Here is a 23,799-nt window from a genome sequence, read left to right as displayed (position 1 = left end):
ATTAAAGTCCTTAAGCATGCAAAACCAGGAGACCCCTCAGTGACCCCAGCTAATCCCTGTTATTCCCCCCTCCCTCATTAAGTCTCCATAGTGACTTTAATCTGTGGTGGAGGATTAGCAAACAAGGCACCTGTGGCTGCGTGTCGTCGCAGGAATTCGGTCCCGTGCACCCTCACGCTCCCTTTATTGGATTAATGACTGCAGCGCTCTGTGAGGGCTGGGGGGTTAAAAATAGCAGCATCACAGTGCTGTGATGATGATGATGGTGATGATGATGTCCTTTTCTCATCCATGTGTTTCCTCCGCAGGTTTCTACAGGACAGTCAACAGCAGAGACATGAGAGCTTTGTTAAATTTGCACAAAATCTCAGTAACTACTCTTTGTATTGTCACTCAGGCTGATTTTACATTTTTATCTATCACATAGACATGAAGCTGTTAAGGTGGACATTTTTCTCTCTTGATGGAGGTACAGGCTAACAGTTTCCCCCTGCTTCAAGTCTTTGTGCTAAGCTAAGCTAAACACAGGACCTTTTTGGTGTTGAGATACATCAAGTTATTAGAGCATGTTGTTGTCACATGTTCAGACCATAGACTGTTTATAAAGATATTTATTATCTGTATATACTATTTATTAAAATGTAATACTTATTTATTGTTATTGCCATAATAACAACAATAATAATAATAATAATAATAATAATAACAATAATAATAATAATAACAACAATAATAATAATAATAATAACAATAATAATAATAATAATAATAATAATAATAATAATAATAATAATAATAATAATAATAGTTGTTATTATTATTATTCTTATTATTATCTTCACATACAGTTTATGGCCAATATCACTGTATGAAAGACAAAAGTATATTAGCACAGTGTTTATTTTTAAATACAAATACACATAAATTACACAAAGTCCAAAAACACATATAAAAAACAACAAATGACGTTTGTACATGATGCAGTTCGATGAAAAATGTGCTTTGGTAAAAGCTGAAAATGCTGCAGTTTGTGTGCATTGGCAGACGAACATTGAGGTTTGTGGATTAAAGACGACAGACGGTCAACAGTCAATTTAAGGCAGGTCTACGTTTCCACTTTTAACTACTGAAACAACACGACAACAACTTTAACACTGAAAGTTCAAGGAGCACTTCAAATAAAAACACTTTTAGTCACTTGCCTACAAATCAGGTAACACTAATATTACACTTTTCATTCATCCTGACCATCCGCAGGTTTCAGACTGGTTTCTGATCTGGTTTCAGTTTTTTAAGTCCTCTATGAAAATTAAATTAGTTAAATCAGTTAATGTTTAGTTACCTCCAGTTTTCCGTCAAACTTTCATTTTCAGTACCGATTCCCACACATCTGATGTCAGTAAACAAAATGTAAACAACTTGAGGTAATTTACAGTTAAGTATTAACTGAGAAGGAAACTGGCTAAAACATGGAGAGACAGCAGTATCTATGTTAATGAAAACACTCCACTGTCTCAGGATAACGCTTCTCACAGAATCTGAGACAAACAGCCAAAAACCTACGTTAGCATGCCAAGCATGCTGAGACAAAGACGACTTTGGTAAAACTCCTCTCATAAAATAAAGTAGTAAAACTATCAGAGTAGTCTTTAAAAACTCTCTGTAGTCTTGTCAGCTTTTTTTTTTTTTTTTGCTGAATTTCATTTCTAAATTCATCACTTTTGGTTGACAACCTTGAAGCTCCTGGAGATAACTGTTCTAGATGCCTGGAGAAACCTGGAGACTGATTTTTTAACGGAGCCCGGCAGGAGTCACAGAGGAAATAAAGGTAAACGCACAATAACGAATTGTGCTCTCAATTAAAGCTGCAACTAACATTTATTTTCAGTATTGATTAATCTTCTGATTATTCTCTCGATTGTTTTGTCTATAAAACTTTAGAAAACAGTGAAACATTTCCATCACAGTATCCTACAGCTCAAAGTGACTCCATCATGCCTCATTTTGTCGAACCAATAGTCAAAACGCCCCAAAATTCTATTTACTCCAATTTGTGCCTGAAAAATGACTTCAGCAAAAATAATAAATCCGTTATCAAAATAGTTGCCAGTTAATTTTGTCAATCGATAAATTTTTGCAGCTGTACTCTTGAATTAATTACACAAAAATCACGCACACATTAATAGCTGATGTTTTTTTTGTTTAAAGGACATCAAAGATTATTATATTATTAGGATGATTATTTTCATTATTTCTGTTGACTAACTGTTGCAGCTCTATTCACCATCCTCATGGACCTGGACACTTTAAATGAGTCACTTTGATTTAATGCTGATTGGATGAGAATATACTTAGAGAATGTACTTAGTGTTTTCATTGAAACCCCTTGAATATGTGTTAAAATGTCCACAATACTATCGTGAATTATTTAGATAATTATTATAAATTAATTATATAAGTATATATTTAAATATAGTTAATTATACTTGAGTGCACCTTTAATATGTGAAAGCACCATTTATTAGTTTGCACAGATTTGTTGTTTAACCATGACAGCTGCCGGGCTCCAGAGTTTTTAAACTAATGGACTGTGCAGCTTTTACATCCTGTTTGGGTTTAGAACATTTTTAGAAGCCTGAGAGGAAAGAAGGGGTTGAAAGTTATTCAGGGAACTAAATTCAGCTGATTCTGTAGCTTCAGACAAGATCAATAAATAATCTGAAGTAACAGAATCTATTTGGAATATTTAGTAGACCCAGGAGAGGCATGAGATTAACTGAACTACCATCTGTTCACATTAGCTGCAACTGACATTGGTAAAATTCCCATAATTCCTACAGTACTTTGTTTACTTTGCAACATTCAAGTCAAAACAACAACGAGAAGAAAATAAAGCACGTCGACTTCAAATGAAGCCAGTTGGAACGCATGCCTGCATGCTGTCAAATACAAACAAGACAGAAGAAGAAGGTTGAGTCAGCAAGAAGAAGAGCACTTGATTCATTCAGCTGTCGCATTGGACAGATCACCCTTTAACCCTTCAGTCAGTCTGAAGCAGTGAGCACCGGCCAATCAGATTCACAGTTCAGTCATAGGTGTAATGAAGTGGAAACACCTGAGTGTTGAACGTAAGACAGAGATGTGGCTCAGAACAAACGGCAGCACGAAGACGTTCGTCCCTTTAAAAAAACACGAGATGACAGCGGTTTTAAACTTCTGAACAAGTCGCAGTAAAAATGATGAGCAGATAAAATAAGGTACGGATCCACTTCTCCATCTACAAAAACAGCGTCAGGATCAGAATTCATTCATGGACAGATGTACAGGCCACTGCCAGGGCTGGGTATCTCTGGGAAACTTGCTGGAAGAGCTGATATTGTTTCTAAACTGATAACAAACCAATACATCTTACGATGCCTTACTTTGAGAAATATAAAACAAGCTGTCAATCAAACCTCTTTCCACCACTTGTATTGTATAGTCCCCGTATTGTGTTCTGGGTCTCCCTTCAAAAGAAGAAGACCACAGGACATAATGTGTCAACAGCCTATTGTTATTATTATACATGGTCTTCCCTCCTTGAAGACATTTTCTGGTATCTAATGTTCTAAGGACATATTTTGGTCAGTACCAAAGAAGCATTACAATTTGATACCCAGCCCTAATGAATGCCACGATAACCTGAAGCTTCCTCCCTGCAGATCTTGAGGCAGCTCTGTCTTCTGGGCACTGCCGTCAGACCAGACGATGAACCTGCAGGTGCTCCCAGGAGGGTGTTGTGTACCCATAATCCTCTGGTGCAGATCAGGCTCATGTTCATCTTGTTCTTCAACGGCAACCAGAGGCAATGCCAGATTTCCAAAATCTACCTTCTTAAATTAAGATCAGATTGATAGTTATCATTGATGGCGAGTTTAAATTAATGGTCCTTGTGCCCTTTGACCCCTTACGCTTTCTGTCATCAGTGAACAGGACAACAAAGCTCCAAATGAAGCACAGATCCTCTTTTGGCCAAATAAACCACAGTTCTTGTCGCCTAAACTGAAAGTGAAGCAGTCACTGCTCCTCCATCTCCATCATGTTAAGAAGAAAACTGCTGCTTGAGACAGAGTCCGTCTCTTCTTAACACCCTTGTTCAGATGGCACTGTGAGGTTTGACTGGACTCTCCCAGACTCAGCAGTGTTGTGAGGCGAGCTGCTCGGCCTGGTCCCATCAAACCTGACAGATGTTGTAGTAGACAGTGTGTGCGTGCCTCTCGCCCGAGTCGCCCATCACCTCGAACATGCAGTCTTTGTGTGTGTGGATCTCCGTCATTGGCACGTTGACGCTGTGGGAGTTGTTGTGAGCGTGAGGAGTCTGTGTACCATAAGATGGTACAGCCTGCAGGAGAAACACATTAAAACACACAAGAGAACACACGTTAGCTCCCCACAGTAGAATGGTCTGCACTTGAAAGGGTAAATCATTTTATGAATCCCTATGGTTCGAGGGATGGAAACTCGGTCTGTCAGTCAGTTGGTCCAACGCTTTGGTCCAGACGAAAATACTTCAACAACTATTGGACGTATTGCTATGACATTTTGTAAAGATACTCATTGTCCTCTGGGGACAAATCCCCTGAGGACTTTGGTGATCCTCTGACTTTTCATCTAGTGCCACCATGAGAGTCACAAACTGTGTTTCTGAGTAAAATGCCTCAACAGCTGTTGGATGGATTGTGATGAAATGTGGTTCAGAGATTCACTGTAATAATGTTGTTGACCCTCTGACCTTTTGTTTTTAACTTTCACCCAGCAGCAGGTTGTATCATCAGAGGTATTTTGTGACTCTCAGATGTCTGCTGTCTGACCACAGTGATAACATGAATTTAAGGTAGACTGCAAAAATACCTTAAAAGACACAGCTTGCTGTAAATAACAGGTAAAAAGAAAACTGGTCCAGCTGTCAAGAGCCTGACTAGTGCCCAGTCAGATCATTGCAAAAACAGAGTCACTATTCCAATAGGATCCAGACAGTGATTGGTTATTAATGGTGTTTTCTGCCCAGCAACTGTGGCCACGGAGTGCTGCAGAGGGAGCAGGGCTGGACAAAGATTCAGTAGGATTCATCCTGACAGTCAGAGCTCTAATCTGTTGAGACTGTTGGTCCAATCTTAGCAAACTGTGCTGTAATCTAATCTACTGCAACTCAGCAGGCATGAATGAAGGAGCAGCTCACAGGTGGACTGGAAAGGTTCAATAGAATGATATCCAGCAAAAAATATCTCTTTCTCAGCTGATTTAATGACACACACACGTGTAATCCATCTACATTCAACTTTTCCCTCAAAATGTTGAGCTGATATTATCATTTGTCATGAATATATTATGTGGAAGCCACTTTCGGCTGATGAAAAAAACAATAATTAAAAAAAATAATGAGACTTGCAGTCACAATTACAAGCTAAGCTGCAAAACTGACATTTCATATCAAAATTTTGAGACAGTAAGTTAAAGATTACAGCGTTAAGTCAAAATTATGAGACACAACTGGTTTCAGTGCCAACAATGAGACAATAAATAAAAACATGTTTCAGTTATGAAACAGTCAACACTTTGTTCTGTGAGAGTAAAACAAAAATCAGTCAAATAATTAAGACTTTAATTTTGACTTCTGTGTATTTTTATCTTTCATTTGCTTTCACTTGTCCGTCATCCATGACTCTTCATGATCTGTCTCTGCTGTCTGACTCCTGTAACCTCTGAATAAATTACAGTCAGATGAAAGTGTGAATCTAAATGTTGTTTCAGGATGGTGTTTTTACCCTTCCGGCTCCACTGAGAGGGAAATCTTTCCGACAGAGGTGAGCAATAATTCCTGCTGCCAGGGCGTCGCCAAGGACGTTGATCATCGTCCGAAATCTGTCTCTGCAGAGGCAGAAGGGGCGAGGAGATGCTGTAAGACCACAACAACTCTGGACAAGATCTCTGAGCACAGCTGGAAGTGTTTTATACTGGATTCACTTCCTCTGTTTTCTGTTTTCTCCTGTGATGGAAATGGTCAGGGAGTTTGGCAGCTGTGCAAAGTAACTAAGTACTTTTACTTAAGTAAACTTTACCTGAGTAAATCCATTTTATTCCACTACACAGCTTAGTTAGTTACTAGTTACTTTTCAGACTTAACATAAAAACACATTATTAATTATTATTATGATAATAACACTCTGAAAGGGGCTGTTACTTACAGGATCCAATCAATGGCTACGATGAGTGTGATGTCATCTGGCGGTAACCCCACAGATGTCAGTACAATCACCATGGTAACCAGACCAGCCTGGGGAATCCCTGCTGCACCGATGCTGGCAGCTGTAGCCGTGATGCTGAAAGGACATATGAAGACAACCCAGTCTCAGATCCACTCAGTCAAAACTTAAAGTACACAGCTTTGATCCCATGTGAACCATGACTTGACCCTGACACCAGAACAGACAGTTTGAATCTGAAGAACAGGATTCGTTACCAGAGATCTCGACTCATGTTCCTTGTCCTCCTCCTAAATGTTGAGAGTGGCGATGTTTTTACCTGATGGTGACCAGTTGGCCGAAGTCCAGCTCGTAGTCATTAACCTGAGCGATAAAGATGGCAGCCACAGCCTCGTACAGCGCTGTTCCGTCCATGTTGATGGTGGCTCCCACGGGAAGGACAAAGCGAGCAATCTGTCGGTCGACGTGACAATTCTCCAACAAACACTTCATGGTGATGGGCAGCGTGGCAGAGCTAGGGACAGAATTCAGATTAAATTCAAATAAAAACGTGATCAAATCTGCAGAGCAGCAAGTTAAAGCAGGACTGTTCTGGACTCTGACCTGGAGGAGGTGGCCAAGGCGATCACCATGGCCTGCAGCAGCCCGCGGATGTAGGTGAAAGGGTTTTTCCTAGTGAGAAGGAAGTAGAAGAGAGGGAGGAGGACGAGTCCGTGGACAAAGAGGCCTGCGAGGACGGTGATGCCATACCAGCCCAGCTTCTTCCCCAGCGTGCTCGGGTCCTGCATGTCCAGGATCTTCCCTGCCACCAGGAATATGATCCCGAAAGGAAAGTACCTGAGAGGACAGAGGACATTCAACCTAAGCTTCTGTGATAAACAAAAGAACAGAAAATACCTTTTGAGCCTGCAGCTCCACCAGTGAACTGTGAAATACTTCACAATGTTAATATGCTGAGATTATGATGATGTTTGGTTTGACTGTTGAAAACACTGGATCTCTGCAGTTGCAGTAGTTTTCGGTGCAACGCGGCGTAACAGCCAGCGCTCGGCAGCAGCTCGGGTCCTTACGCTTCGTATGGACTCGGCTACTGTTTTTAATCTGCTCAGGTGCTGAAGCTGCAGCAGGAAGATACAGTGATGTCACCACGGCACATTTTCACCACCTGACCACCTGACAGGTCATCAGGTCAAATCCACAAAATCCTCCACTGTGTCAGAGGAGGATCACTCAGCAATAAGACACTGAGTGATCATCTCCACTCAGAGTGGGCTGGGGGAGGGGGGTATTTCCCTCTCACTTCTGCAGTGTCAGACTGAAGTCCTCTCTAAAATATCTGTAAACTGTGTCCTCTGAATGTCCTGCTGCCAATTCCAGATGTTGGCTCACAGTATTATTAGGTGACTTCTCACTCTTTGCGGTTGCTGGTTACTTTTCTATCAACGATCCTTAAGATAATATTCAGGGTTAGTGCATTAATAACAGACAAGTTGGGCTTATTCACTTATTTCAGTTTCTTCTGCGCTGCTGTTTTTACAGTTCCTGTTAAACTACGAGTGTTAAAATGAACCTGAGAGCAGCAGAGTGGTGAGTGTCCCATGACTGTTGCTGTACTGATGGATTAGTGCTGTGGGAATGGCCAGGTATGCAGGTAAGTTGTACAGGTACAGTTATACAGGTAATTCCAGCTCACCAAACAGCAGCGTTGATGATCTTCATGACGCACTCGTTGATGCACTGACAGACGTTGACCAACGGAGCTCCTCGTTCTCCCATCCTGCCCAGCAACAGACCTGTAACGACATTGAACAAAAATGAATGTCCAGAGAGTGTCTGATGATCAAAGCCTGAATAAGGATGCAGTCAGAACTGTCAGTTGTTTTGTGTACAACTCGTAACATTACTGATGGAAATGTGGACATGGAATTTGGATGTAAAGCATCAGTTTTCATAACATATTGTGTCACACATGTCAGCTGAGGCTGGAGAACACACTCACACAGGGAGCCCTCAGAGTTTGGGAATAATCCCACTGAGATTTTCTCAGCAGTGATTTTCTCCTGATTTTTATCAGTGTCATCAGTCACAACCAGCGGCATCACACATGTGGCAGCAGCTACAAGGAAATGTAATGGCGTCTGGCAGCAGACGGTGCTTTTTGATAAAAACCAGATCAGATATCTGTACTTCAAATCCAGTTCACAGTGAGATGAGACCAAACATTCACAGAAATATCAGCTGACAGCTCCTCACGGACACAGTTGAATGTGAAAACTAAGGTTTTTCTAAGAAGGTTTTTTTTCTAACTTTTGTAATTTGCCTTGATGATATTAAAAACCTGGACACATGCTGAGGGGAAACCCTAACATTTGGATGAAAGCTAGGGACAAAGCTGTAAGTGGATCTTAAATGAGACTGTTTTGTCAAATGACTATTTCCAAGTCAAGACTGAACACGACCAGTCATATCATGAATCAGCCACTGAATCTGGGTGAGAGAAGCTTTCATTACTTTAGACTAGGGATGTAAACGGTTAATCGACTATCGATTAATTGTCGATAAGAATTTAATCGATTAATTAAATTAATTGTCGGTAATTTAACATTGTAATCCAAGGCCGTTTTCCACAGGACGTACTTGAACTTTACACGAGATTCTCGCGGGTGGCGAGACCCGACACAAACATGAGGCGGTCAAAACGGAGTGGAGTGTGGGAGCATTTCAAATTAATTAATGATGATAAAGACGCCCAATGTAAACTCTGCAGTACTACGTTTGAGTTCAACAGCTCTACGAGTTCGCTAAGATACCACCTTCATAACTTGCATGCAGCCGTGTTGCAGGGAGGAAGTCCATCGCCATCACAACCTACAATCGCTGATGTGGTGGCAAGGCGGGTATGTGACCACAGAAAAGCGGAGGGCATTACTCAGAAGATTTGCGTGCATACCGGGCACGTCGGTCCCATCTGAACGCGTATTCTCAGCAGCTGGTCTCACTGTAAACAGGCTGCGCACACGACTTACTCCTGACCATGTTAATATGCTTATTTTCTTGAACAAAAATACAGGGGTCTAGGTCAGGAGCCTATTCAAAACACATTGAGACAGGAATGTTTTTGTTTCAGGAGAGGTAGTCTATATCTTCATTTGACTGTTCTGAGGGACGCCCTCTAATTTTACTGTCACCTTCCTCAGGGATGATTTAAGTTGTGTTCAGTTCTAATTTGAAGTTTCCAGGGCTAGTAATCTTACTGTTACCTTTCTCAGACCAATGGGGATTATAAATCCTGCTGCTAATGTTTCAAGTTTTTCATATAAGTAGTTTACCAGATTATTATATATAGGCTTAATATTGTGTAGGCTAAGCCTACCCATATTGTTTAGATTTCTATTTTAAATTTATTTTATGTTGCTTAATGTTTCACGTGCAACAGCTTGAGCCAGTGCACAACTGTTTTTTATGTATTTTAATTTTCTGTGCATAATTTTATTTTGTTAAACTACATAAATGCCATTGTCTGTACCGTATCCCAACTGGTACAATAAAACATCAGTTGAGCAATATAACATGCATTTTTATTCAGTATATTTTGCTTTCTATGTTAAAGACACTATTGATACCATGAGAAATTTACATTCTCAGGAAAAAAGCCGCTTATCAGTTAATCGTTAATCGATCGATAAGGTCAATCAACTAACGATTAATGAATTAATCGATAATTTGCATCCCTACTTTAGACCTGAGTGCTGATATTTCTCCTCAGACCAGCAGAGCAGGGACCAGTGTACGGTCATGTCTTCACTGAAAACCGAGCTTCAAAAACACCAAACTCTGACATTTCATCAAGAGAAATTAATATTAGAAACTGAAAAGAAGAATTCTTATTTAAACCTTTTCTTTGACATGAGCCATGTAAACCTCAGGACTTAATGGAGGGCCCGGCCCTGCTCACCCATGGTTGCAGAGAAGATGACAATGCCGAGGACGTTCATCTGCTGGCTGCTGCCAGGACTTGTCTTGTACATGACCTCAGGCGCCGGGGTCAGCTCCAGGTACACCGTCCGGCCTTTAGGGTCACTCTCATCGGGGACAACGTAGACGAAGTTGGGCTGGATGGTTCTGGTCGGGACTTTGAGGATGGGAATCAGGTCTGTTTTGTACTGAAGAAGCACAGTCGGGTTTGTTACAGGAAGAAACAGAAAAGTGATGAAGTATTTGGTCTGAATGTGTCGCTGCTGTTCTCTTACTTGCTGAAATGTGGCTTCGATCAGATTAGAGGGAACCATGTTTCTGTGTAGGAAAAATCAAATGATCACGGTTTGGATTCACTGAAGAATATGACAGCACAGAAACTCAACAGAAGGGAGAGAAGCTGTGATTTAGGCAGAAAGAGCAGCAGGTTTAACCACGAGCAGAATCATCAAAACCCTCAGAAAACAACTTCTCCACAACTTCACCTTCAGCCATCTTCAGTCTTTGTGGCTGAAGGTGTGAAAACCTTTGGACAGGTTCTCAAACAGAGCTGCACAATGTTAGCCACAACAGCAGCTGCAGCATTAATGTGCTGTGGCCTGCTCATCACCAGCTTCTGGCACCGGCAGCCTTTCAGGTGCTTGTATAAAGACTGGCATCATGATTTCAACAATATGTTGGTCGTGTGTCATTGTCAACCAACCACAGTGATGTGGCTTACAGTGTGAGAAGACGGTGCCAGAAAAATGGGCATCACAATACTAATTCACCATGAGCAGCAGGAGGAGGAGAAGAACCACAGATCACATGAGGAGAGGAAACAGGTCACATCAGTGCAGCCAAGCATCAACAAATTACTGGAATTTCCTTAAAACTGAATGAGCAGACGACTGAAAGACATTACTGAAGCCATCATGTAGGTGACTGTAGGTGTAACATCCCCAAAATGTAAAAATATTCTTCATGACACTCTGAGAGACACTCTCTGGCTCTCTGACGTCTTATATCCAGAAACACTGAGTCCCCACTGAGACAAACTTTTCTGCTGCTTCATTTCGCTGAATGAGTTAATGTATGTACGTGAGTTTATGTGGAGGATGAGTTTTGACCACACGTGTCTGTGGTGATTCCACCTGCACATCGGAGATGAACTTTAAACCAAAGAAGAAGATTTTCTATTTTTACAGGTTTAACCGTCCATGTGTGAGGGCAGGAAAGGTGACAGGTCACTGGACGGCAGGAGGGTAAACACAGAGGAAAGAGGAGGGACGCAGACCGGATCGGCTGACCTTCAGCAGAGGTCGGAGGTCAACAGGATGATAATGCGTTGGACCTGCTCGTGAGATGTCTTCAAAAGTGGGCGGTGTTTTTTAGAAGCAGCACGAGGGCACGGTCTGCCAACGTGCCGCAGCAGAGATCACTGCATCCTGCTGCCGCTGACTCGGTTAATCTGTCACTTATCCCCATAGGATTACTAAAAATACACTGATCAGCTCCATCACTAATTGGATTGATGTGTGTGTGTGTCGATTTGTTTTCTACGTTTTGTTGATCTCAGTGATGTTGAGTCAACGGTCAGTCAGACAAACCCTTTCAGACACAAAATACTTTCATCATCTGTCTGTACTACGTCACAAAGTAAAGACGAACGTCCAATGTGACAGCTTTAAATGTCCATTTGTTCAACAAGTCCAAAACCGAAAGATCTTCAGTTTATTGTGAGGGAGACCAAGAGGAGGACGGAATCTGAGACATGAAGGACTGGAGGCAGAGAACATGGGACAGTTTGACTGAGAGAACGGACTCTCTGTGCAGTGAGGATCAGCATCACTTGTCCACACAGTTCAGGTCTGAGGAGCCAGAATCCAAAGTTTAACTCACCACAATCGCGCTTGTTACCTCACAGACAACGTGTACCTGCCACAGGTCAAAGATCTTAACCACCACATGGACTGTTTCCCTGTAATGGTCTTTGTGTCGACTTCCTGTCACATAACGCGTGTGTGTGTGAGACATAAACAGAAGACATGAGACAACATCAGCTACACGTCCAGCTGTCACTTAACAGGTCAAACCATCACCTGAGACATACCACCAGACCATTACACCACAAGACCATCAAACCCTCAGATTATCAAACCATCAGAACAGCAGACCACCAAACCAGAAACCAAAAACTCACAGTTCTGACCTTTCATCCGCTCTACACATCCACATCTCAGCTGACCTCTGACCTGTCTCACCTGATGAGGTCCAGCAGGGCGTCGGCCGAGGTCATGACAGGCCCCCCTCCCAGCCGGTTACTCTCCATCTCTGTCCCCACGCCAGGCTTGATGATGATGACGAGCACGATGCCGACCACCACAGCAATGAAGGTAGTCCACAAGTAATAAGTGACAGTGAGAACCCCCATGCGACAACAGGCCTTTGACTCCATCGACGACAGACCTGACATTAAACTGCACACAGAGGGGTGGGGGGGCGCAAAGTCAACAGGAGATCAGTTGTGCCATACCAGAACAGAGACAGAGAGAATATATACAGGATATTTACACTGAGTTTACTGGGACCAGCAACACAGGTGTTGATTGTATTTCACAGAGAGTTGTTTCTGTTATTTACCCTCACTGATAGAAATGGGGTGGACAACATAATAGAAACACCCGCTGTCCATATAATGCAGTATATTTCAGCAGATGTACAAATTGCAGCCTCTGAAATGATCACAGTCCTGTTTCCTCTGACCTGAGTCACACCTTAACATCAAGTGTTGCAATTCAGAGCGTGAAAAAGGGTCTGTTAAAAAAAACCAAACGTGGATAAGTGCTTGAAATTCTGGATGGTGATAGTCCATAAACCAGACTGACTCCTGAATCAGCTTTTAAAGAACAGGGGTGATAAAAAGGGACCAGAGCCAGTCTGGCAGGGCTGTGGGAGTCTGGGTCAAACAGAACGCCACACAGAGTGGGGGGTCACTGCCATTCCTTCATGGGCCCCTCTGGGTTAATCCAACCAAGGACATTAACCAACCTGGATGTGATGAGAGGAAGAATGAGCATCTTCAACATCCTCATCAGCAACTCTCCAGGAAAAGAGAAGTAGATCTTGGCCTGTGGAGATTAATGAGAGAATATATTCATCAGATCACAGTTCCTCTGAACCATCACTCTAAACTTTAAATTTCACTGATGAAAACTGGAGCAATAGTTTCAGTTTATTCCTCAGTATGATGTTTCATCACTTTGGTCCCAGATTCTGCTGCTGAGCTGCTGCTGTGTTTGTTATGAATATGATACAACTCTGGCTTCATGGCTCTGGATGGAGTCTGCTGTCACAGCTGCTGAGGCTCATGGGTACTGTAGTGCTTAGAGACATTCAACAGACCAACCTGAAGAGAAAAATGTCATTTGTCAGTAAGAATGAATGAATAACACCCACAGGATCATACTTCAACTGAAGTTACAGGTTGCCATTGCTGGTTGGGTCAGTTATGAAGGAGCACAGATAACCAGAGATGTGTATTTAAATTTGTGTTGTGAGAGTTGTGTGAAACCACTCAACCGTACCAGTCTGAGAAACACAGCAGCAAAACTGTAGTAAAGTCACCCAACACTTCTTATGAAACACACACGTTTTTCTGCAGTAGAGGACTTTTACTTTCATACTTTGAGTAAATGTAGCTGATAATACTTGTGTACTTTTTTGCAAGTAAAATGAGAATGCAGGAATTTAACTTGAAACTTGAAACTTAGATTTTTATTCAAGTAAAATATCTGAGAGCATTTTTCTTGGAGATCACAAGCAAATGCCTCAAACAATGAATAAATAATGGAAATAGTTGTAGTTTCATTAAGTGGATCATTTCAGGTCTGGTTCCGTAAGATTGTCAAGTACTGTTCAATTATTTTTGGTACATTTTATCTCCCAACAAGCAGCAAAGAGCCATAAGTGCATCATCACACACATGAGACAGCTGGACTGCAGGACAAGTCACAGACAGAGACAGAAACAGAGTCAGCTAAGAAAACTGAAGAGATTTATTGTTTCAAGCAGATTCTGTCTCCAAGTCTACTCATCATATGACAGCATGTCCGCAACTGTCCTCTACGTCCACCTGAAACCAAGAGATCTTATAATTCCACCTGAAGACAAATTTCCTGTCTGAAACAAGGGCATGTGCTGTCTAAGTGGTCCATGACCTTCATGTTTCTGTCCACTCTATATTCAGCTGCTGTTGAATTTAGTCTGCCTGAGAGGGATCAATTCTTCCTAGAAAGGCAGTTCACAGAAAAACTGCACTATTTTTACCCAACAGTCAAAATGGTCGGCTTTTAATACATTATTCATTTCAAAGACTTGAGTGTGAAGAAAACTTAAGACGTTCGGAGAAGTGTGGTGAAGATTCAGAGCATTTAACTTTCAGCTCCTGTTTTCTCTGTTTTTCTGCTGCAGTTAATTTTGTCTTTGTTAGTTTAGGCCTGAAACTAATAATGATTTTCACTATTGATTAATCCTTCATCATTCAGTCATTTATAAACTTGACTTGTTGCAAAACAAATATGTTGATAACAGACATTTTTAAGGTACAATTCAAATGTTTCCCCCTTATGTTGATAAAAAAAAACTTTCTTCCTACAAATCTACGAAGAAATTTGGTTTTCTCCAAAATATATATGCTAATGTGCAGGATTGAAATGAACTTAATTATTTTCTTGATATTCATTCTGTTTATTAGAATTTCTCTGTGGTAATGTGTTTAACTTGTTTTGTGCAACTGTCTAAAATCCAACTCTGAGCAGTATACACTGATTTAAAATCCACACGTTCTGAGAAATCGGAGCAGGTGGAACCAGAAAATGTTTTTCATTATACTGATAATTAATGATTATTTTAGCACTAATTAATTTAACTCCTCAATTGTTTTCTGTAATTTATTTTCAGAATGAATGAAGGTCTAAAACAATTTAAAGCCTTCACAACACTGCATGGGATAAAATTCGGGTTTGGGAATTTTACATCCTTTATTGATTTATTCTTTGTTGGCCTAAAGATTCTAATTTAAACACACTGAGGTTAAAAATAGTGGAATCAAAGTTTTACTTTTCCCTAAAAGCTACAAATTCCCTGAAAAAATACAAAGGACCTCTGCGTCTTTCTCGCCAGTCGTGTTAATAATCTAATTTAGTTACAGCTCCTCAAACTCATCCTTCACTGGGACTAAGAAACCAACGGAAAGGCTGACAGCCGCTTGTTGAATGGAGGGATTAATGACGGTGGATTTGGACCGGCTGTAGTCTCTCTGTGGTTGTTAATGCTCCCTGACACTGCTTTCAACAGGAACAGTATGTCCTGCACAGGATGCGTCAGTGAATCCCATGATGGTACAAAAAAAAAAAAAAAAAAACCAACTTTAATTCAGGTGGAACAGAAATTAAATTATAAATCAGTATATTACTATGGTGTCTGTTTCAGCTTGTGTTTTCTTGTATGATTAAAACTTTCATTACTAAAAGGAAAAAAATGAGTTAAGCATCACTTATTCTTCTGCAGTGATGGCGCTCCATTGATTGGTTCAGGATCTGCCCAATTTACCTGTTATGGCAGATTTACCTTCACACTTTACAGTGATTCCAGAAATGAGCAGACAAAAGTTTTACTGAAACTACTGTCACTGGCTACATGAACTGGTTGAAAACAGTCTCTGCTTTAGTTTTGATTCGTTTTAAAACAGGAATCTCATTATTATGCATTTGAGGTCTATTGACAGTGACGGTGTGCAAACAGATTGAGGCTAGAAATAACAGGTCCCATTTAAAGTCATCATTCAGTGGAAATCAGTGCAGTGTAGAGCCAGTTAGCCCCAGTTTTTTAGTACATAAGTAACATAAATTTTTCCTCTTAAAGGAAAAATTTAAGAGGAAAGAGACAGCGCTAATGTTAGTGAGCCGCTCTCCTGTCTACAGTTTAGGATGAACGCAGAACTCAGAGAGCTGCTGACAAACCCACAGATTTTCAAATAACTGGAAACAAAACTTAAGTTCAGTGGGAATCAACATTAGCAAGAGGTGCTAACTGTTCTGTTTAGGATGCTAGCTCACGCCCACCTGCAGGGTGCGAGCACACCTGGAGCGCATGCGCCAACATCAGGACGTTGACTGCAGTTCACTCACCGGCCACAGGGGTCATTAATAACCATAGACTGTATAAGAAACTGTATAAGAAACAAGGGTTTTCTGAAGGTTACACACACAAAGTTAAGTGTTCACAGAAACTTTAGAGGAAAGTATCAACATGGGAGCAGGTGAGTCCTGATGGGGAATCAAAGGAAAGTAACCCATCAATGAGAAATTTAAAAAGAAAGTGTGAAATTTACTGGAAAGTATCCTTATGGGAGCTGATCTTTGTGTATTGTGAGTCCTGATGGGAAAATAAAGTATTAACGGGACGTTTGAGCACAGTATGATGGAAGCTGAAATGTCCCTGACAGCAGGTGAGTCTTCACATGATATTTAAAGGACAGTATTGACATGGATCCGCCTCATAGGACATTTAAAGGAAAATATACACTCGGAAGATAAAATTTAAAAAAAAGTTCTCAGCAGGTGAATCTTGGCCTAAGGTGGGTGAGGTGCGGCAGGTGCCCGTCAAGTGAGAGTAGCCTACCTGTGTGGACAGCTGAGTCCCCCTCAGCATGAAGCCCATCGTACAGCCGGTCAGCACGGCGATAACCGACAGCGTCAGCAGCCCGTTCCTCTTACAGAAATCCCTCACGCTCCTGAACAGGTCTTGCTTCACCGTCACCTGCAGCAAAGTCTTGGCTCGGTCCCCCATCGTCCTCCCTGCGTCTCCCGGAGCATACGAACTGTGCTCGGAGCGCACCTCCTCCTCGCCGCTCGGTAACAGAAGCTCCTCCATGCCTTCCACTTTTTTTTTGTGGGTCCTCCGTCTGCGTATGTGTCCGGCTGGCAGGCTGACAACCCAGAGAGAGGCAGCCAAAGACGAACCTTTTCCACTGAGGGATTAAATCATCACCGTCTGATCAGAGCCAACGGCAGTGCTGCAGGTCGGCTGCAGGTAGGGAGGCAGACTTACAGGATCTAAGAGGCTTAAGGAGGTGGAATAAAACCTCACACGCCTTTGTTGTGGCATCTGGTCCGGCTGCTGGACCCGATCCTGTTGTTGCTTCCGCTTTACTCGTTTTGGCTGAGCTGCAGGGGTCAGAAAGTCACCTGAGATGCTGGACTTTCTCCTTCAGTCAGATTCGACATGCATGACTCATCATTAAGTAGTTAAATGTGCTTTAAAGTCATTTGAGCTCAAATTAGGCTCAGTGAGATTCAGACTTATTGCAGGTTCATCACCTGAAGACATTTCAGACCTTTTTAATTTATCAGAGTATGAAAGACACCACTGAACAACAGGAAGGATGACTAGGCCGCAAACTATTTACAAAGGGAATTAATGTATTTATTGACATTTATATGACACCCACAGTCTGCTTTGTGAGTCTGCGGTTGCTTCTCACCTTTCTGTAAACCTGTGGGAAAAAATCCAAGTTTGTGAACAATTAGAAAACAAATTTCAGAAGAAATTTGTCTTTAAAACTGCAAAAGTTTCACCAACACTGAATTATTATTATTATTTCTTTTTTTTTAAATTCCTGCTTTTCCAGTGAAAGTTGGACCAAAGCTTAAGCTTCAGCAGAGTGCGAATGTGTAATTGTCTCTAGTTTTCTAGTTTGTGTTCATATGTTCAGAAAAGTAGCTCAGAAAATTTAAGGTTGCAGTTCCTAACATGTTCACTAGATGCTGCTTCAGGAAAACAGTGGTGGGAGGTGGGGGCACATATATTTACTCCACAGTGATAGCACTGATTCAATGTCTCCTCCAGTGTTTCCTGTCAGTCTGCAACACCCCAATCTATCAAAATAAAATGCCAAAACAAAACAAAAAACTGAAAAAAAAACCCAAAACACAAAAACTCTAAACCAGATGTCTTGGTTTAGAGTTTTAACACAGGGACGTACATACTAATAATCACCCTGTTTTTCAATGATTTCATTTAATGGATAAAGTTAAGCTGGATATTCAGTCAGCTCATGTTGTTATAAGACTGAACTCATGATAATAAATCTGGCTCCTGTGTGTTTGCAGTCTGTGTGGCCCTCGTCCCCTTTTCATACGTCCACCACTGTGTTGCCTGCACGTAAAACTAAATCAACAGGTGTAAACATGTGCATCGCCAAATCTGAATAATCTGAAAAATGGCAGCTGACACTGGGCAAGAGGCGGAGCACACCTGGACAGGTCACCGGTCAATCACAGGGCCAACATACACAGACAGACAAGCCATTCATACTCACACCCACCCGTCTCCCTGTGAGGCAACAGTTCAGGAGACTGTTTGAGGACATCAGAGAAGCTGAAACCAGATAAAGTCCTTTCAGATCCACTGATAAACCACAGAATTAGGCAGATATACATGATATGAAGGCGCTTCTCTCCTCAGAGCTGCTGCTCACTGGATGCTTTCTGTTTCTGGCTCCATTCTGAGTTTATGTTTTGGGTCTTACAATCTTATTGCTCACATTACAGCCGACCTAAACTCTGGGATTAGGAAGTCCAGATCATGACATTAGGACTTACCAGGGCTCGCTCTCAACTGTGTCTGCATCCGTCCTGATCCAGTCGCTGGTGTCAGAGCCTGGCGTCACACCTGAATCAGGTCCAGTAGTTCAGGATGTGGAGCTGAAGGACAAGAAACAACTGTGATGAAGCTGGAAGTCAATCAGAGTCCAGCACAAACCGACATAAAGCCACATGGTCACATTGTGCCTTTATTGTCAGGATCTTTGTGGCAACATAAACCTCCAAGCCCCGAGGATTCTGAGTCTCACTAATTTAAAGATATGACTGAACTTTAAATGAAATCCAAGCCACATCCAGTGACTGGAGCTCTGGTTTGCTCTGATCCAAACAGGTGAGCTCCCCATGAAGTCACACTGTAACATCTCAACCAAACTCCTGCTGCATCTCTGTCGTTACCAGGTTTGTTGCCTTGTGGCTGCTCTCATCAATCTGTGACTCAGTCCTCTAAGTCCACGAGAATCCACACCGACGCTCAGATTCTTCACTGAAAAGTGAAAAACCACATCATTCACTGTGAATAATGTCATGCTGGCAGCTGAGACCTGCTGAGGGAGAGTCTGGATCAGCAGAAACTGATGATAGAAGGAGACAGACTAAGTCAGAGAGCAGCTGATGAACACAATGGAGCATTTAGCAGCTAAAGAGCCAGATATTATCCTCAGGAGCTGGTGGAGACCAAACACAGAGCTAAAAGAGAGGGAACACTGGACTGAGAGTCATCAGGTGGACTCAGAGACCACCTGATGAAGGATCATGTTGATCTGTAGCTGCAAAGCATACTGTTTGCAACAAACATATAAACCAAGCTATTTAGAGTTTTAATAAAGACTATGACAATAATCTGTTTAAATTCAACAAACACAACAGAATCATGAGACAAAAAAATAAATACAAAACTGTTCAACAAACCAATATGAATCAGTATGAATACATCCAATAATAAAAATAAAAATCAGATGTACATGAATTCATCTCCACTATTCTCAAAAGGCTCCAGTGTATTTATATGGGGGACACAGCAGCTTCATAAAAGCGGAGTTTCATTAAAGAATAACTTAACAACAGCCTGAACAACTGTGTCTCTTTGTAGTTAAACAACTACAAAGAGACAAATGATAAAGAGACGCAAAACATATCCACTTGGTTTGTAGCAATTTAGTCTCTCTCAGTGTTGTAATCTTATTTATATGTAGAAGGTGGAGGGAGGAGGATGTCTCATAATACGTCCAGGAGTCCAGTACAACACCATGACTGACAACAACCTCAATGTTAAACCACAGAAATAAATTAACACCTTTATGACAGTGATGACAAAAAGTGAACATCAAAGGCATCATAAAGGTGGACTTTATGTCCACCTTTATGATGCCTATACAGTTTGTACCTGTACAGTTTGATTGGATGACACTCTACAGGTGTACCTAATGAAGTGGACACTGAGTGTCTATAAGACAAAAAACACAGACCTCAAGAAATAAATTTCCTGCATATGTAATATAATATTTCATGTATATGTGTTACCTACAATAGTTCACTTCTGTCTTCAGTCTGTTTCCTGTCATATCAGCAACAGACCAAGGAAAGCAGGGAAGAAGAAGAAAACCACAAGACAGGATTTACAATAATTTAACAAATAATCTTTGTAAATGTTGGATGAGGAGGCAAATGCACCTTTTTTGGAGTGAGAAACTTTTACAAAACAATTTTTAAATCATTTTTTGGAGTGGGGGTGTTAAGTTCCCCTTTAAGTTTCATCTGAAAAATGTCTCAGTGACTAACTGACTCTGATTCTTTATATTTCTGTTTAAAAACATCACAGCTCAGGTTAAATATAGCTTGTGTTCTCATCAGGAATCATTCATCAAGCTGCTCCAGATGTTTCTGCCTCACAGCTGGATTCTGCTGCCTTTATTAAACAGGAGTTAAATCAATGGTTCCACATTTTCTCTCTGAGAGTCATATGTTCAGACTGATCCCACTGTCATGTCTGTACTGACCAGCTGCTGTCGCTTCATATTTCCTATGCAGACTTGAGAGTGGATCCCTCTGAGAATCTGACGCTCGCCCTGACACTGTGTGTTCCTTTGGTATAGCTGTGTGACTCAGTGACTTCCTGTCTGTCACCACTTGATAAAGACAAGAGCGGCGAGCGTTGCATATCCGAGGATGAGGAAGAGCACTTTGAGGAGGCGATCCTGTTTGTCATCCAGCTCTTGGGACAGGATTTCGAAGAAGGTGACAAACAAGAAAGTGCCAGCGGCAAGTCCCTGCAGCACCACCGACACAATGCTGCCCGCCAGAGTCTGAGTTGACTCGATGCCCATTCCCACCACCATCCCCAGCGGGATCATCAGGCTGACTGTGACGCCAAGCTTGGCGGCGTCCTTCATGCCAAGCGACGCCTTGGCCATGCTGACCCCGAGGGCGACGGCGGCCAGCGTCTCGTGCACAGCCACGCCCAGGAAGAGGCCACCTAGCTTGGCTCCATCCTCCTGCAGGCCGAGCGCCAGGCCTTCAAACACAGAGTGAGCTGACAATGCCAGGACCAGGCTGGCCAGCCGCAGAGGCCCCGCCCCAACCAGCTCGGCCGGGCTGAAGTGTCCATGCTGGTGTCCGTGAGAGCGGTGGCCCCCGCGACCTCCCGGCGAGCCCCGCGCTGAGGAGATGAAGGGCGTGTCATACTCGGAGTCGCTGCCAGCCTCGGAGCCGCCAGCGTTGAAGGTCTCCAGGTCGATGAAAGATGGTTTCTCCTTCCTGAAGGTAAGGACGGCCTGCTCCACGAACACGGTGAGGAAGAAACCGAGCATCATCATCGTCTCAGCCAGAGGATAATCACTGCTGATCTGCAGCTGCCTGAATACATCGGCCACCTGAGGAGGGAAAAACATGGACTGAGTATCAATCGGCACCTCGCTGACAACACAACACTCTTAACACAAACTGCAATTTTTTGACAAACACACACTTGTGTTTGTTTCATTACGTGTAGTTTTCCTGACCTTGTCTCTGACGGCCGGCAGCAGAGCGTTGAAGCATGTTGCGAGGAACACCCCTCCTCCAAACGAGTTACAGAGAGACAGAGCCCTCCTGTACCTGTGCGCCTTGTCGTAGTCGACCAGGAGAAGGCGTACTGGGACCAGTACACCGGCCAGCATGAGGCCGAACAATCCCAGCAGGCCGAGCAGCTTCACCACCAAGATCTGCATCCTGAAGCAGCAAACACTTTGCAGATGCTAAAGCGAAGACAGCATCATCACACACACCTCCACTCTGCTGCTTCTGCTGGACGCTACTGCTGCTGCTGGGACATCTCTGCTGCTTCTACTGCAGGACACAGATAAACACACAGATCCTGTAAGCTGAGCCATACATGAGAGAACAAGGAAGCTCAGATCAAACCACAATAAACCAGTCCACCTGCATTCTTCACCTGAGGCTGAGGATCTGTTGTGACCCTGACTCAGGGTTGAGTATCAGGGTCTGTTTAAAGCTGGAGCTGGATATCGAACATCTTTTATCATACATGTCCTGATCTACAGGAGGGAACTTTTCTGACTTTGCTCTGTATTTCAGTTCTTTATTTAACCTTTTTAAAATACACACATGATCTGCAGTGACTACTGTTACTACTATTGCTCTGTGTACACCCACCATCCACATCAAACCCCTCCTCCTGTTAATGAATGCAACGCGTCATTCATTCATTTTAAAGTCGTGCACAGATTCAATCAACAGATTTTATTTCCTGACCATTTAACAAACTGCTGAGACACTGGGTTTAGACACAGTGTGGCAGTGGCACAAGAAGTTAGTTACACAGCTGCATCTGTCTCACATCAGGACCCAGTCAGAGACCACAGCAGCAAGACCACACACTGCTGACAACTCACAGACATCCAACTCTGTTTTTCTTCATCTGCAAAGTAACAAGACGCTAAAAATGTCAATTAGATACAACTGAGTGAAAAGTACTAAAGGCTTTTACTCTGAAATGTGGTGAAGGGGAAGTAGCAAGAAAAGAAAATTCTCATGTAAGATACAAGTACCTCAGACCTGTACAGGAGTGCGGTACTTAGGTAAATGTACTCCTGCTTCTAGGTGTGTGTGACACAATAAACAACCAAATCCCGAGTATGGGATTTTTAACTTCACTCTGAACATCAAACGCCTTCAAAGTCCATAATTACCGAGATAAAGTCACAAACCGGGCATTTGTTTGACGGTTTCTGTACGTTTTTAACGTTAAGTTCATGTCACCGCTACAGGATCCGATAACGTCCAGGGACCTACCGCTAACCCCGCTTCCTGTCTGAAACTGCGATATAAAACATTTTACACCCTTCAGAACTGATTACAGTATTAACTTTTTGTGTTTCGTTTTGCCACATTCCTTCGCCTTATATGATAAAATGATTTAACAGGTATACTTTCACCTCTTCAGTTTTGATCAACACATTTTACCAATCTACTTTAAAGATAAAGTTAGCCCCATTTCCGCTGCTGGTTCTGACTAACAGCGGCTAACCTGACAGCTAACAGTCGTTAGCTCCTCTGCAGCTAAATCTTTAGCTAACACCTGAAGGTTCCGATCATAAAAGAAAGCAGCTGTTCACATCTGCGTTATTCAGGCTAAACAAAGTCCCCAGCTCAACATAACATTAAACCATACGAACCAGATAAAACGCGTTCACCTGGCCGGAGCTCCGTCCTCTCCTCAGCAGGTGCGTGAAGACGCTTCCTCTGAAACGTCACCCCCCTCTCTGGGCTCTGAGTGGTGAGTTTCCTAATGACGTACGCAGTGGTGCTGAAGCCTGATTGGTTCAAGTGCACTGAGGGTAAAATGTTCAGTCGGCCCATTAATGAAAGCATTTTTGTTTGGGTGAGATTCACAGAAAACACAAAGACGTTTCCTGCAGCGGAACATTTCTGTCACG

At 42.3% G+C, this 23,799-nt stretch overlaps 2 protein-coding genes across 5 annotated transcripts; both read right to left on the bottom strand.

Annotated features, from left to right (window-relative positions):
• Positions 1 to 4,213: 4,213 nt before the first annotated feature.
• slc1a8a (solute carrier family 1 member 8a) lies at positions 4,214 to 18,889 on the bottom strand. The gene is made up of 13 exons (XM_041040296.1): positions 18,863 to 18,889; positions 17,302 to 17,425; positions 16,881 to 17,157; positions 13,248 to 13,327; positions 12,461 to 12,676; positions 10,493 to 10,535; positions 10,198 to 10,405; positions 7,936 to 8,035; positions 6,846 to 7,079; positions 6,562 to 6,756; positions 6,225 to 6,359; positions 5,805 to 5,907; positions 4,214 to 4,381 (listed from the first exon to the last, which is right to left on the bottom strand). Exons 2-13 carry the CDS (start codon positions 17,364 to 17,366, stop codon positions 4,214 to 4,216), a joined length of 1,824 nt encoding a protein of 607 aa, XP_040896230.1. The 5' UTR covers positions 17,367 to 17,425; positions 18,863 to 18,889.
• On the bottom strand, positions 18,870 to 23,591 carry LOC121183289 (zinc transporter ZIP3-like). 4 transcript variants are annotated; one of them, XR_005894196.1, is made up of 4 exons: positions 22,296 to 22,432; positions 21,865 to 22,189; positions 19,262 to 21,735; positions 18,870 to 18,964 (listed from the first exon to the last, which is right to left on the bottom strand). XR_005894196.1 is itself a non-coding variant. In XM_041040298.1 (3 exons), the coding sequence occupies exons 2-3, from the start codon at positions 22,069 to 22,071 to the stop codon at positions 20,986 to 20,988; spliced, it is 957 nt and encodes a 318-aa protein (XP_040896232.1). In that variant the 5' UTR covers positions 22,072 to 22,189; positions 23,539 to 23,591; the 3' UTR covers positions 18,873 to 20,985. The 4 variants fall into 4 exon arrangements, 2 of the variants coding, with proteins under 2 accessions (XP_040896232.1, XP_040896231.1); XR_005894197.1 differs by having other exon boundaries at positions 18,872 to 20,234; positions 20,332 to 21,735; XM_041040298.1 differs by lacking the exon at positions 22,296 to 22,432 and adding an exon at positions 23,539 to 23,591 and having other exon boundaries at positions 18,873 to 21,735.
• Positions 23,592 to 23,799: the final 208 nt, after the last annotated feature.

This window comes from Toxotes jaculatrix, chromosome 6 (assembly GCF_017976425.1).
Source record: "Toxotes jaculatrix isolate fToxJac2 chromosome 6, fToxJac2.pri, whole genome shotgun sequence".
Lineage (NCBI taxonomy): Eukaryota > Metazoa > Chordata > Actinopteri > Toxotidae > Toxotes > Toxotes jaculatrix.
The sequence above is the reverse complement of the archived record's forward strand: the minus strand, read 5'-3'. Positions and strand labels throughout refer to the sequence as shown.